Source organism: Cottoperca gobio, chromosome 13, assembly GCF_900634415.1.
Source record: "Cottoperca gobio chromosome 13, fCotGob3.1, whole genome shotgun sequence".
Taxonomy (NCBI): Eukaryota; Metazoa; Chordata; class Actinopteri; order Perciformes; family Bovichtidae; genus Cottoperca; species Cottoperca gobio.
This window is the reverse complement of record NC_041367.1, coordinates 12,534,604-12,548,861: the sequence shown is the minus strand read 5'-3', so window position 1 is coordinate 12,548,861 and position 14,258 is coordinate 12,534,604. Positions and strand designations below refer to the sequence as shown.

Sequence of the window (14,258 nt, the reverse complement as noted above, 5' to 3'; positions counted from 1 at the left end):
AGTGGAGCAGAAGTAAAGTAGCATACAATGGAAATACTCAAGTTAAGTACAAATATCTCAAAAATGTACTGTAAAGTCCCCATAAATAAGGCTGGGTGATATATGGTTGATATCATGATGATATTAATGCAGATATTCTTGATAGGTCCCATTGCGCCACATAAAATGAGACCAAATTCAAATATGTCCAACAAAAACTTTTAATTGTAGCTTTCACAGAATAATTGATTTGAGTATAGACATTAGTAAGACAAGACAACTTTATTTGCCGAGCACCTTTCAAAAACAGAGGCAATATAAAGTGCTTTAAGTTGGCATAAGAATAATAAATGCATTAGAACATTTAACAACACAATAAAAAGCCAAATAGAATACATTTAGATTAAAAAAGAAAAGAAGATAAAGAGATAGAATACAATTGTTGAATGATAACATAATAAGATCCTATAATCAAAAGCGATTTCACCAACATTTGTAAAATAATATAGAGGCCTACCAGCACTGATTGTTACAATAAATAAGACTTGAAGCAGTGAAAAAAGAGTTCCAGCATCTTTACAAATTGTGGTTTATTTAATCGTAAAAAACTGATCCAAATGATCTCAATAAACTAAAAGAGAACTAAAAAACACATGTTTTTGTTTCTTTGCTTGCACGAAATTGAAGAAATATGTAAATATAATGCCAATAAAAAAGACCATAATACTTTAAACCATCCATTTTTGACTAAATTTTCATGCATATTGTCCATTAATAGTCACATCTTGGTAATGTAGCACTCAGTATTCTGTTCTCTGTCATTGTGCATTGAGGACATGATAATTAACGACCGCTTGTTTTGAGTTTAGATATTTCCGATAGCACGTGAAGACATCCAAAGAGCTGCCATACCACAGGTGCGCATAGAGACCGTGGATTGATTCATTCTAAAACACAGGGGCCTCATTGTGGCAATTTCATTATAATAATTGACATTATCAGATAAACAATCCCACTAAGCACTGAATTACCAACTGTGGAACTGCTCTGGGACACCAGACACGCAGGAGTCCCACAAACCCTTGGTTGGTAAAGGAAATTGCCATAACAAGGGCCTTTCGGAGGAGCTTTACTTACCTGACCATGAGACCCTGTTTAGAGGAGGGTCCTTAAAAGTCTTAAAATCTGCATTATTTCAACTGGTTTTGAATTTACATAATGCATATTCCAAAGTAATTTGTATATAATTAAAAAAACACATAGCAAACCTGGTCTCATATGATATACCCCCAGCATAGGAGTACTGTATATGTTGCACAGAGAGTGTGGGGAATGAAGGGGCCAGCAGCTAATTTTTGCCCTAGGCCCCCCAAGAAAGGTAATCTGGCCATGGTTTGAGAGGAAACAAATGCAATTCAGGTTTTATTTTGGAATATTAGGTAACAGATCTGTAATCTGAATTGTTAGGGGTCATAAATGATCAAACGCTGTAGATAGTAACTAACTTAACTCAAACAAAACGTAAAGCAAAAACACATAAATGCTAGACTCATCTCACTATAATATTGTTGCTAAAATGATATGCAAATAGGTCCAGGCAGTGTGTTTGATTAAAACTGAGCTACATACATGTATGGAATCACAAACCCTATTTTCTTTGCTGTTCAAATACAGTATATTATCTAATTTAGGATATAATTTTATTGACAAATAATTGTTTTAATGTATTCAGTTTGCTAGCCTGGACTATACACCATAGTCTTATATAGTCATATACAGTATGTAGCCTAATAGATTTTGTATGACTTATCCATATTATGTTGCAGCAGGGCAGGCTTTTAGATCTAAATGGGACATACTAAAAATGTCTTTCTCTTATTTTCGTTTCTTTAATGATCTTTGTTTTTGTTTTCTGTTCTTTTTATTTTATTTTAAGTAGGATGAAAGCCAGCCATGGGTCAATTCTGGTTTATTCTGGTTTCGGATTTTTAACAGTTGTATTTTATACTGTTGTTGGATACTGTGGAATAGTTAATGCAAGCGTTGAATGTATTTTTTAAAGGAAATGTATTCAGGCAAACAAAGGACAGTCCCGGGGTCCTTGAGGACTGCGTGACGTCACGGAGCCTCTCTCGGTCCTCGGTGTGGAAAACGTGGAGGACTTCACTTCACGCTGTGTTGTGGATTTACCATCTAAATAACTTTAGTACGTTTTGTCATCACTCGTTTGCAGCAGTTGTACTTATCTAATACGTCTGGTTGACATTTTGTGCTTGTTTCTTCACAAATATCTTTTATAAACACTCTTAAAAACGAGCTAATTAGCCTCTAATGCTAACTGTCTGATACTGAACGTAGAGCATCAGCTAGCTGAACTACAGAGCATGCAGTGCATCTCTTCAGTGATGAGTGTGAACAACAACACAATAGTGGTATATCATGTCCTTGTTCGTAGAAATAATGTTAGTAGTTGTTACACAGTGCTCGCTACCAGCTAATGTTGGATTTGATACTGTTACTCTGACGTTACATGTGTCATATTTCTGTCCTCAGAGATCACACAGATACACTGAAGTTGACAAGAATGGAGTACATACAAGCTCCTGCCACAAGCAGCCAGGGAAATATGTAAGTGAAGACATCTGTAACTATTAACACGTATGGTCTATTTCCTTTAAGTTTGCCAGTAAGCCAGAACACACAATGGCACACCTAAATGGAAAGCAGCCATTATTAAAGCTATTTGTGTTACCTGTGTTTGCTATTTTTTAAAATGTTCACAATGAGAAAAGTTTGTCACACCTTATTGACAGATGTATTAAAGCAGACACTGCTTCGTCTGTTGTGGTCACAAAGACTGACATTAGACATGGGTGCAAGGTAGGGGACGATGTAGGTTTTTTATCACGATTGCGATTAAAAAAAACTACTTGGTAAATTTACATTATCGGGATAAACATGAATATCTTCACATGAGTGACTTGAAAAGCTGTCTAGCTTGCAATCATGGTACCGCTTGATCTAAATAAAACAGGAATTATTATGTAATAAAAACAGAATTTATGAATGTTTGTTTTTCACTAAAAAAAAGTGTCCTACATGTAAGGCTATAAAAAATGTAAGGTGACGTGATTCCAGTATGTCTTAGTGCCATTTTAAGAGCTTTAAGCATATTTTGATGAGTATCGGGATAATATCAGGAATAGCAATTCTTTTTGGTCAGGTTAATCGTAAGATTAATTGTTCATGCCGTTTCATGCCTAACTGGCTATTTCAGCTACATCGGGAGGAATGTGGAAGCAGCAATGGCCAGCATCTTTAACAATACAAATTTGACATCAATGAAACATCTTTGGTGTTTGAGCACCAAGCATCAACCCAATCACCCAAGTTTCTAGTTGTAGTTTTGTCTACAGCTCTGTTCACAAAGTTGCTGAGCGCAACCTTTACTTTACTTAATAAAGAAAATGTGAGTTTGAGCCAGTTCCCATCTAAAGCACCGCTACACTGACTAACATGTCCCTAATCTGGGAGATAACGGGTCATGTGTATTTGGACAATTTTCCCTTTGTGTACTTAAAGTCTCAAATGTCAAAGCTTCCTACTTACATTGTAACACAGGAACTAGGAGGAGAGTTCGAAACAATTTGTGATTTCAACGGCTCTACAGCACAATTCTGACAAAACCACAGAAATCTAAAAGTTTATTGCTGATTCATGATCTCATGTAAAATGTAACTGTCTGACTGTTTACTTGCTTAGCATGTTAAAGTGACCAGTAACCAAAGACTGCTGCAAAGATGACACAATAAATAAACTATAATATGTAATTTATAGTACCTGTTGTCTTTTATTGAATAGTCTAAAACTCCAAAAACAACTTTTAATTGACCCAGAGTTGTAAAATGCCATGTCATTTATTTATTTCACTGAGTTTTTACTAATGTTGCCTCTCCCCTCCTCAGCCTGTGCTGTACCTGTGGTGTCCCTATTCCTCCCAACCCAGCCAACATGTGTGTAGCCTGCCTTCGTACTCAGGTAGACATCTCAGAGGGGATCCCCAAGCAAGTCACTGTGAACTTCTGCAAGCAGTGTGAAAGGTTTGTTACATGCTTTTTAATTTATTTTAATTCTTTACCCGCAAAAATCCAACATAATGTGATAAACAGATAATATCATTGTTTCTCTGATATGATAGTTTGTTGGTGGGAAAGTTGAGGCTTGAATGCTCCTCTTCCTCTTTCATGCAGGTATTTGCAGCCTCCAACCACCTGGATGCAGTGTGCCCTGGAGTCCAGGGAGCTGCTGGCTCTTTGCCTGAAAAAAATTAAGAGCTCTATGACCAAAGTAAGTGTGCTTCCTTCTAAACTTCACTCACTTGTTTAATAATTATATTACATTTAGCTTACACGGTCATAGTACTTTTGTCATGGATTACATTATCATAACATTGTGTCCACCACATGTACCTGGCTTTTCATGATCATGTTCACTACAGTATTTGTGAGTATTCAATCGACTTCAAGGATTCAACAACTTTTCTCACCTCACAGGTGCGTCTTATTGATGCTGGCTTCCTGTGGACAGAGCCACACTCCAAAAGGATTAAGATGAAAGTGACCATCCAGAAAGAGGTAAGAAACCCGTGTGGGAGACTGACATTTAAACGGATTAAAACTGACCCGAGAGGTGACATGTTTCTCATCCAAAGGTTATCTGGGTTACACTGAGAAACTCTTAAAATGGAGTCGTCTGTTTTTGACTGAGTTATGTGCGTTTGAGAGACGTGAGTTTTTGCCAGTGGCTGTCATCTCATCTCATTGCCCTTTAGTGAGAACCTGAGTCCTGTGCTCTTCAGGGCCAACTCTTTTGTTTGTGCTGTTGGAGGGTCTGTATAAGACTGTCTCCTGATCCCACTGGTCAGATATGTCTAAATGGATGAGAACATGGAAACGTCTTGTTTTGTCCAGCAGTGAATGACAGAGAGTGTTTGTCATGCAGTTATAGCATGTGGTGTAACTTGTTGCTGTCTTTGCCTCTTTAGGTGATGAATGGGGCTATCCTACAGCAGGTGTTTGTGGTTGAGTTTGTCATCCAGTACCAGATGTGTGACGACTGCCATCGTGTGGAAGCCAAGGACTTCTGGAAGGCCGTAGTTCAAGTCAGGCAGAAGGTAGGAGTCTGTGGTCCGATGACATATCCTTTAAATAGAAATGTCCCTCATTTTGGTTATCTGCTGTTTTATTGTACCTGAACGCTACTCACATTTTAAACATGTTTTTGAATACACTGTGCATGCTATATGCTTAGTTTCAGGAGGTATTTAATGATCAGTTGAAACATTATACATGCCCTGAGGACAACAGATTAAAAACTAGCATTGTGCTATATCTGATGCACTACATTTATTGTCCCGGTCTCAAATAAACCAATAAATGAAATTAAAAATACTTTTATTTTGTCAAAGAGTATATTCTGAAGATCTGTTTGTCGAGTTTGCAAAATGGCTTGAATAGCGGCCCATTCTCTGGGCTGGAAACATGCATGCAAGTAAATTGATACTGAAGGGCTACAAAGGCTGTATACACGCATATTCACAAAAATGTTGGCCAGTTGCACGTTTGCTTCGGCAAGCCTTAATTGTGATTCTGTATTTCATTCTTTTCTTTTTTTGTTCCTCTCATCAAGTGTTCCCGGTTTAGTCTTTCGCTTTACAGTCCTGCTATTTTGTGTTAATTTGGCAATTGCATGTTGAAAGCTGGAGCTGTGTCTCTGGGTTTTTATGTGAAACCAACTTTGAGCCCGAGAAACAATCTTTGAGCCCGAGAGGTATTTTGCAGGAAACACAACAGTAAATCCTAGGGTTGCACATTTTCTTTTTATAACTGATTGTTTGGAGGTAAGCAAAGCTTAGCTGCAGTGCTACAGAGACCAGAGACATTGTGAAATGATTATTCCCTCAAATTGTATGTTAAAACCTTCAGCCTCAGGAGTGCCTTGGTTGCCAAGTGGTTATAGTGCATGCCACATGACTGCAAAACACATCTACAGGAAGTGTGAATTGACAGCATACAAATAAACCATGACCGGTCTACTTGTCCCAACTTGTTGATTGGTATTCCAAACTGTACTTATCAGTAGAAGTAGAACAATTAATATGGCCTGGGGGGGCTGACGGTCTTAACTTGAATGTTTTTATGAAAGGTCAAAAGTGGAGACAGGTTGTGGCAGATGCCACGGTTCATACCAATAAATACTTGAATAATTGGGGTATGGAAGAATCTGTACGAATCTCTGTGTGATAATGACGATGCTGAATATTGTATTTACTTACAGACCATTCACAGGAAGACATTCTACTATCTAGAGCAGCTGATCCTCAAGCACAAACTCCACCAGAATACCCTCAACATCAAAGAAATCAATGGTAGGTCAATGACATGATCATATTACTTGTTTGAACTGTTCGATAGTACACGTGTCTTTAAAGGACGGGGCATGCTACATTCATCAGGGCCTCTAATGGAAGGACACTGAAAAGTAGGAATCTTGTCTCATTCGTCACCAGCGTAACGAAATGTGGATTAGAACTAAGCAGAACATAATGATGTGTCGAGGGTTAATTACCTCGTACCAGACAGCAAGCCATGCATGCATATCAGTGGCGCCAATCGGTCCATACAGCTGTCCTAGTGTGGGCCTCAGAGGAGGGCATGCGTTGTGCATCTAATCAGTGTGCTGTAATCAGAGCAGGCATAGCATACCAGATTCCTGCAATGCGTGCTTGATTCATACCCTATTTAGAGCTGCTAACTGCTTCATCATACACACACAGGTGCACGTGCTGTGCGTTGAGTGACAGCGCAGCAGCAGCTCTCTGTGCTCTTGGACGGGTCTGTGAATTGGAGTTTTGGCTGGTGTTGTAATTCAAATCGTCTCCATATCTCGGCAGATCTTAAAAGGCTTTATGAATGCTGCAACATGTGGCTGCCATATTTTTTTTCTCTCCATCTTATCAGCTCTCGTGTGTGTTTGCATGCATATGTGTTCTGCAACGGGGATGACCTGTGAAGCGCGTCTGTTATGAATTTGGTGGTGGAGGTGTTTGATGCTATTTTTTCTCCACACTCAGATGGGATTGATTTCTACTTTGGCTCCAAGCAGCATGCTCAGAAGATGGTCGACTTCCTCCAATGCACCGTGCCCTGCAGGTGAGCAAAGCCTCAGTCTGTGCTTATGAAAACATCGTCCTTACGAGTCAAGGATTCAAACGGATTATGACTGCCTGCTTTTAGTCTTTATCCAACAATCCAGACTTTTATGAGCAAATGTGGCAAGGTCACAAAAATAATAATTTGCTAGTAGGCGTGTATCAACATGTGGGTTGAAGTGAATAAATATCCTAATAAAAAAACGAATTTACACAGTGACATTATTTTATCTGTGATTCTGTCTCTGCTTGAATCACATAAACGTTGTCATGACCTTCAACGCTTCAGATAAGTCAGACTTTTCCATGTGTATGAAACATCTGATTACTTTCAGACCCTTTTTGTTATGATTTGTCCAACTAGAACAATGTGAACGCCGCTGTGTCTCTGAGAGACGTCTGATAATAAGAATGATCAAAAAAACACTTTCTGTTTTTCTTTTTTAAGGTCAAAGACATCCCAACGTCTCATCTCTCATGATATCCACTCAAACACGTACAACTATAAGAGCACCTACTCCATGGAGATCGTACCTATCTGCAAGGTATACACACACACGCACACACACGCTCAGCTGTCGTATTTCTTTACACGTCAGCTTTGTTAGTTTAGTAAAAAGCGTTGTGTTAGAAAGCTGTCTCGAAACCTGAGGCTGGCCAAGAATCTTTCACGTTATATTTGTTTTCAACAGCGTCAGGTGATGATAAATGAAACTAACTTTACATTAAAACTAAGGTAGGGATATATTCTTGGCAGGTGTGTAATTCCTCACTTTCAATAGTTACTTAATCTCATTTGACATGTAGCTTTAGTTTTGTGTTTATATTAGCGATACATAGATTTAGGTGTGTATCCATAACATGTTTGAACGACCGCGGCGTGATACAGGATAGTTTCAATAGAAGAAAATAGAAATCTGAATGGTACTTTGCTTGTTTTGCCATCAACAGCATATTTTGATTGTTATACTTGGACTAGATTCCAAGTCTTAGAGATACTTTTTCTAGAGCCACGTCCAAAGCGTTTTTTTACTCTCCCTTCGACCTCAGTTTGACCCCAGGTTGTCTGGTTTTGTCTGGTTTCCAGGACAACGTAGTATGCCTTTCACCACGGCTAGCGCAGAGCCTGGGGAACATGGGTCAAGTGTGTGTGTGTGTCCGGGTCACCAGCACCATCCACCTCATCGACCCCAACACCCTGCAGAGTGAGTATTTCTACTGTGACAGTACCGCTGAGTCAAACAGAGCAATTGAATTAAAACATGCAACACATCGTGGTTAAAATGTATCTTCGTGTTTAAATGCAGCTCAAAAACATTTTATGTTGTTGCAACTAACATTACCGATAAATTAGGAAATAATATTCTAGATTGTTTGAGTTAGTCAGAAACATGCCCAAGAGGATGTCTTGACTGTCTTGTTTTGTCCAACCAACAGTCCACAACTCAATAGATTGAGTTCACCGTCGCAGTAGATCAAGTCGACTAATAGTTTCCCCTCTACACTTCATTACGGTCCTGTAGTATTGCAGTCCTGTTGTATTTTAAGATTAACACTTTGGAAATCATTGCCACGAGTTTTACATAATTATTCTTTTGTGTCTTTGAGTGGTTAACAAGAAACATGATTTCCTACTTGTTACCATGGTGATATAACTGAGTCATAACTTAAGTGAAACCCCTCGGTGCTAATCTGACCCCACACGACATGTTCATCACAGCTCAACAGCTTCCCTCTGCTTCCAGTCACGACACGAGACACAATCTAAAAAAACAAACAGATTTTATACATGCTGGCGGCCAAGTCTGCTTATTTGAGGGATTAATAATCAATGAAAGACACAAACGGAGAGACAGACGGCGGCGATCATTATGAGAGAGGCTGAGGAGCTCCTCAACAGAATTCTGACATTTTGTCAGCGGCACACGCGTTTTTAATTACTCTTCAAAGAGCAGGCTATTTCTGTTGCAGAAAGTTTGTGAGCAGGCTGAATAGCTGAACCAGCCTTGAGGCAGCGCTCTGCTCGGCAGATTTGGGCTGCAGTAGGCAATTAAGTTGAGTATTCAAAATATTTGTTTTGCTCTTTGTCTGCTTCAGTTTACTTGCAGAATAGACAGAAACACTTCATTTTGTCTGGAGTGTTTAAAATATGTGCAGATAGAAAAACCCATTGACGGCTACATGTGACTCGCGTTACTTTAGGACCCGTGTGGCTTTTAGATAAAGGAACTTAGAATACGCTGAAGTTTGAAAAACAGTCAAATGTATGAAGAGCGACTCCTCGAGAAGCTGTCTGTGAGGTAATGGCGGGTGAATTGCATTTTATTTATCTCGGTTTTCCAAGTTCTTTGAACCGTCAAGTGAAAAGGAGACGGTGCTTTTTAATTTGTCTGTTATAAGTCAGTAATAAATATTTAAAATGGACAATCTCTCACTAGTTGCTGAGGTGGACGGGAGCACATACTGGCGTTACCCCTTCTACAGTCTCTGTAGCCCACGGCAACTGGAGGAGTTCATCGTCATGGACACTGACATCATCAGAAACCAGAAGCTGGGTGCTGGAGCCGGCGTGAGGTCCAATAAGGTGAGGGTGTGTTTGTGTGTGTGATTGCAGAACAGATTGCATTATGGGGGGGGGGGGGGGGGACGACGACATTGCTTTTCTTTTTCAAAATCAATAGCGAAGCATTACATTATCCCTGCGTCTGTATGCGGGATTCAAGCCAAAACAAGTTTTTGTTTGGACGGTGCAGGCAGGGGTTGAGTTTTATAAGGAGTGTTCGCCCCTCTTTCCTCCGTCTGAATGCCGCATCAGTATCGATGCAACTTTCTAAACAAATTAGGAAAAAGAGCAAGATATTTGTTGTAACGGCTTAAAACTAAATTTGTATTCCCCCTGTGTGTATTTGTGTGTGTGTCACAGCACGTCCTGGCTGAGGTGTGGGTCCAGAAAACATCAGAGATGGACACCAGTCAGCAGTATCACTGCCGTACATTCCTGGGCCACCTGCTTAACATCGGAGACATGGTGCTGGGGTGAGTATGAGGGATGGACCAGAAGTTCAGATGTTGGGTCGGGTTGGCAGTAAAGACTGAACGTAGGCTGAGAACTTTACACTTAACGGCACATTTACTTCTCACACTACAGATATGACTTCGCCAATTCCAACGTCAATGATGAATACCTGAATAAGATGAACCCTCAACGCGTTCCTGATGTGGTAAGACTCCTCCTCTAATGATGCCTTTAAGTGGCTGTTATCGACTTGATTAACACTGACCTCTAGTGGCAACACAAATACAAAATACTGACTGTAGATTTAATCCCATAAACATAAGTACGTAGACAATCGGTTGTGGGGTTTTAATTTGTACAACCTGAATGTGGACCCTCTCAAGGTTCTGATCAAGAAGAGCTACGACCGCAGCAGGAGGGTGAAGCGCAGGAACTGGAAACTGCAGGAGATGCAGAGGGACCGTGAAGACCAGGACACAGACGATGAGAGGTAAGAGAGTAATGCTGAGTCTCTGACTTCTCTTGAAGTGAATTAATGAAAGCTTTAGGAATGTGTCCTTGAATCACAGCCTGTCTGGAGTGCATCTCTGATGTTTAACTAGTCATAGGCTAGTGGTAGTCTACATTATAAAGGCTACATTTACTGAAACAGTTGGGCACTGTAGTGTTTAGCAAACGTTACTATAACAGGAGTAAGTAGTGCATTTATTTGTGACTATTTTCAGACTTGGAGTCATGTGTATTTGGTGCTCTTGTGAGTATTAAAGCAGCAGAACTGTCTGTTAGATCGACTCGAGTCAATTTACATATAATACCCTTACAGAAAATGACTAGCATACATTAAGAGTCCTGAGAGAATACCTACACAAATAAACAAATGTTTTATCCTCTAGTGTATTTTGAGGCTATGAGAAAATGCTTAAAGTTTTGACACAAACGTCCCACACACAGAAAATAAGGGGTAAGGACTAAAGACATTGTTTTGGTTAGTCTGTGAATAGATTGAACATGTGCCAAGAATTCCAAGTAGCCTGTAAATATTTTTTTCTCTGTAATGTCGTACCACAGGGATTTTCCTTTTTAACTTGCTTTTTCTGTCTTCAGACAATACCAGGACTTCCTGGAGGACCTGGAGGAGGACGAGGCTCTGAGGAAGAACGTTAACATCTACAGAGGTGAGCAGCTGGTCGCTACAGACCGCACTAATATGTCGAGACACTTCAGACCTCCTGTTGTTTCCATTGTTGCAGCTTCAAAAGTTAAGATGCGGCTCATTTGCTGTCAACGCTGCCAATAGATCTAATGTCACACAAGCCTATTCTATATGATGTATTGGATAGTTAATGAATAGATGTTGATTTTTTGAATGTGCAGATGCATCAAAGAACCCAGTGGAGAGCGACACTGATGATGAAGGAGCACCACGTGTCTCCCTGGCGGAAATGCTGGAGGAGCTCACCCTGACGGATGCAACAGGAGAAGAGGGTGCCGAGATGATGACGGAGTAGCCAGTCGCCATCTTTCCTGTGCGACACTGACAGCTGCTCTGTCAAATACAGGTCCGCTGATGATGCAGTGATATAATTACACACAGCTGAAATGACAGCAAAATTGAGGACTGATTGAACCATTCACAAAAAATGTATCGTGAAAAATAATCCACAGTTAAAACCCATAAACGGTGGGTTATAAAGGTGCCACCTAGTAACAAATATGTTTCTACAGTACTCTTTTCTCCCTTTTGTCATGTAATATTTTGAAGTGATATGGGAGTGCTTCTAGTAAACTATATCTAAATAAATATTTGTCCTAATGCTCAGTTTTCATAGCTATTTTCTGCTTGGGGATTTAATGGACATGGTTCCCGTGTCATGTCAGATGGCAATAAACCTGCAACTTTGGAAAGCCAAGTAAAAACATTGTTTCTACGATTTATTCCTTATATTTGGTTTACCACCATCCACAATTGTATGTTAATGTCAAAGCTGTGAGCAGCAGCTTCTGAGGGAGAATAGTGTGCATCAGCAGTACAATCAATGCATACTCTATTTTCTCACCTACACACTACATTCTCAACACCTGCACATAATCAGTATGGATCAAGTTCTCTGCTGTACATATCCACCAGAGGGAGCTTTTTGGACACTAACAAAAGAGAAGTAATGCATTCAAATAGCCACTTAAGCCAGGACGAGCCTGTTAATAGGTGTCATTTGGCTACCATGGGCATTATTCAAACATTCACCCAGCTGCACTACCTTTTCAGCCAGAGAGAGTGCTGTCTGTCTTTGCTCTGATATTGGCTGACGCTAGAGAATATAAATTGGAATCAAAGCTGCTTTGAGTAACAATGATGTTCTCAAATTATCTGGAGAGATGTGCAACTGATTGAAGCCATAGAGCTCAAGTGAAACCGGATCCCTACTCCAAAATGTCACTATTCATACATCATAGGTACACACAGACGCACATCCAAACTTCAACAGAAGAGTACACTGTACATTTGCAAAATGACACATTTGCATTTGGACTTTAAGCAGCCCTACATTTCCTTCAAAAGACAAATGACTTCACAATAAAGCTGCCAAATGACGCTTTTTAAACGAGTAAGTTGGTTCATGATAGTTTAAATGGCTAAAAACTTTTGATTGGCGGGCAGATCGGTATGTAATCGTAGCCTTTGATATTTCATGCTCATGAAAATATTAAAACAAACAATGGAAAGCACAATATAAGGGTTAGAAATGGGAAAAATTTAAAATATTTTATAAACAAAATGTCTTAAAGTTATGAAAAGTAAGTGAAAACATTAACTATTTATTTTCTGTATATCTTGACTATAACAAGGTATTTGTATATAGCTGCTTATAATAGATCAAAATCTCAGACTACATGTACATTGTCAAAGACATTTGTGAGCAACTCTGGGAACAAAAGGTGCAGGGGCTACCGCGTGTGAGACCCGTAGACTTAATATACATTTTATAGCAAACCTTTTGGATGATCCCTGATGGTTTTGGTAATGCAAAAACATGAAAGTTGCACACATAGCCTTCTCTTCAGCATAAAATCCAAGCCATAATTTAATTTAAGAGGTGTTTTTGACACCAGGTGTGTTGCATGGCTGTGCAGGCCTATTGATACGAGGCTGTATGTAATCAAAGACACTAAAGGAACGTATGAATCAGAGTTCTGGCTACTGGTCTGTGTGACATGTCTCACATTCTGAACTGAAGAGGGAGAAGGCAGCCCGGTCTTGATTTCACAAACCTGAGCTGGTTGTTAATGGTAATCAGATCTACTTGGGAAAATGAAGTGTGTGTGTGTGTGTGTGGACCTTATTTTCTCACCATATTGCATGTGCACAAAATGAACCCAAATGCTTTGCCTCTAATCCACTATTTTCTACTATTACAGACCCACTCTGTCTGTCGCAGGAAAAGAAAACCAGTGGCTTGTTATTGGAGCTTTGATTCCCAACAACACCTGATTAAACACCTATTAACGTCCGAGGATGCTGATTGTCTGATTTGAATAATCATTTCCAAAGTACATGTAGCGGAGTAGCTCAGGATAGTTTATGTAAAGACATTCGATAATTATACTACAAAGAGTTGTTAAATGCTTGCGAGTCGAATTTTTAATTCATGCAATGTGTCTGGCATTTTAAACCAGTCTTCTTCATTGCGACGCTGACAGCATCCGTGCGTTAACCGCAGCAGCACTGCCTGTGTTTACACATCAATCATGCATAGTGTCAAGTGCAAGAATTGTTTAGGTCAGCAAACCTTTAGCAGATAGGAGATAAGATTTCCTAACTGTATGTCTGATTGACGCCAAACAAAAGGGACAACTTCTCCGCTTACTCTTACTCTTGGTTGTCCTTGTTGACGGTTCAGGTTATTCACATTTAATCTAGAAACGTTTTTCTCAAACCTTGTTTATGCAGGGACTTTGAAGAGAATAGAGGAAAAGTTCATACTTTTCTGAACATATATATATATTTTTTTTTGTATCCAAGTGTGCATAGTAGACTTTTGGTGGTTTCAAGCC

At 39.6% G+C, this 14,258-nt stretch overlaps 1 protein-coding gene across 3 annotated transcripts; it reads left to right on the top strand.

The window, feature by feature from the left end:
- Positions 1-2,046: 2,046 nt before the first annotated feature.
- Positions 2,047-13,716, top strand: nmd3 (NMD3 ribosome export adaptor). Of its 3 annotated transcripts, XR_003833271.1 has the most exons (17): positions 2,047-2,185; positions 2,533-2,607; positions 3,945-4,079; positions 4,230-4,326; positions 4,533-4,613; positions 5,024-5,152; positions 6,316-6,406; positions 7,112-7,190; positions 7,638-7,734; positions 8,277-8,394; positions 9,628-9,773; positions 10,113-10,225; positions 10,338-10,410; positions 10,589-10,695; positions 11,310-11,380; positions 11,580-11,764; positions 13,623-13,716. XR_003833271.1 is itself a non-coding variant. In XM_029446334.1 (16 exons), the coding sequence occupies exons 2-16, from the start codon at positions 2,564-2,566 to the stop codon at positions 11,711-11,713; spliced, it is 1,515 nt and encodes a 504-aa protein (XP_029302194.1). In that variant the 5' UTR covers positions 2,047-2,185; positions 2,533-2,563; the 3' UTR covers positions 11,714-12,122. The 3 variants fall into 3 exon arrangements, 2 of the variants coding, with proteins under 2 accessions (XP_029302194.1, XP_029302195.1); XM_029446334.1 differs by lacking the exon at positions 13,623-13,716 and having other exon boundaries at positions 11,580-12,122; XM_029446335.1 differs by lacking the exons at positions 2,047-2,185; positions 13,623-13,716 and adding an exon at positions 2,251-2,411 and having other exon boundaries at positions 11,580-12,122.
- The last annotated feature ends 542 nt before the right edge of the window (positions 13,717-14,258 follow it).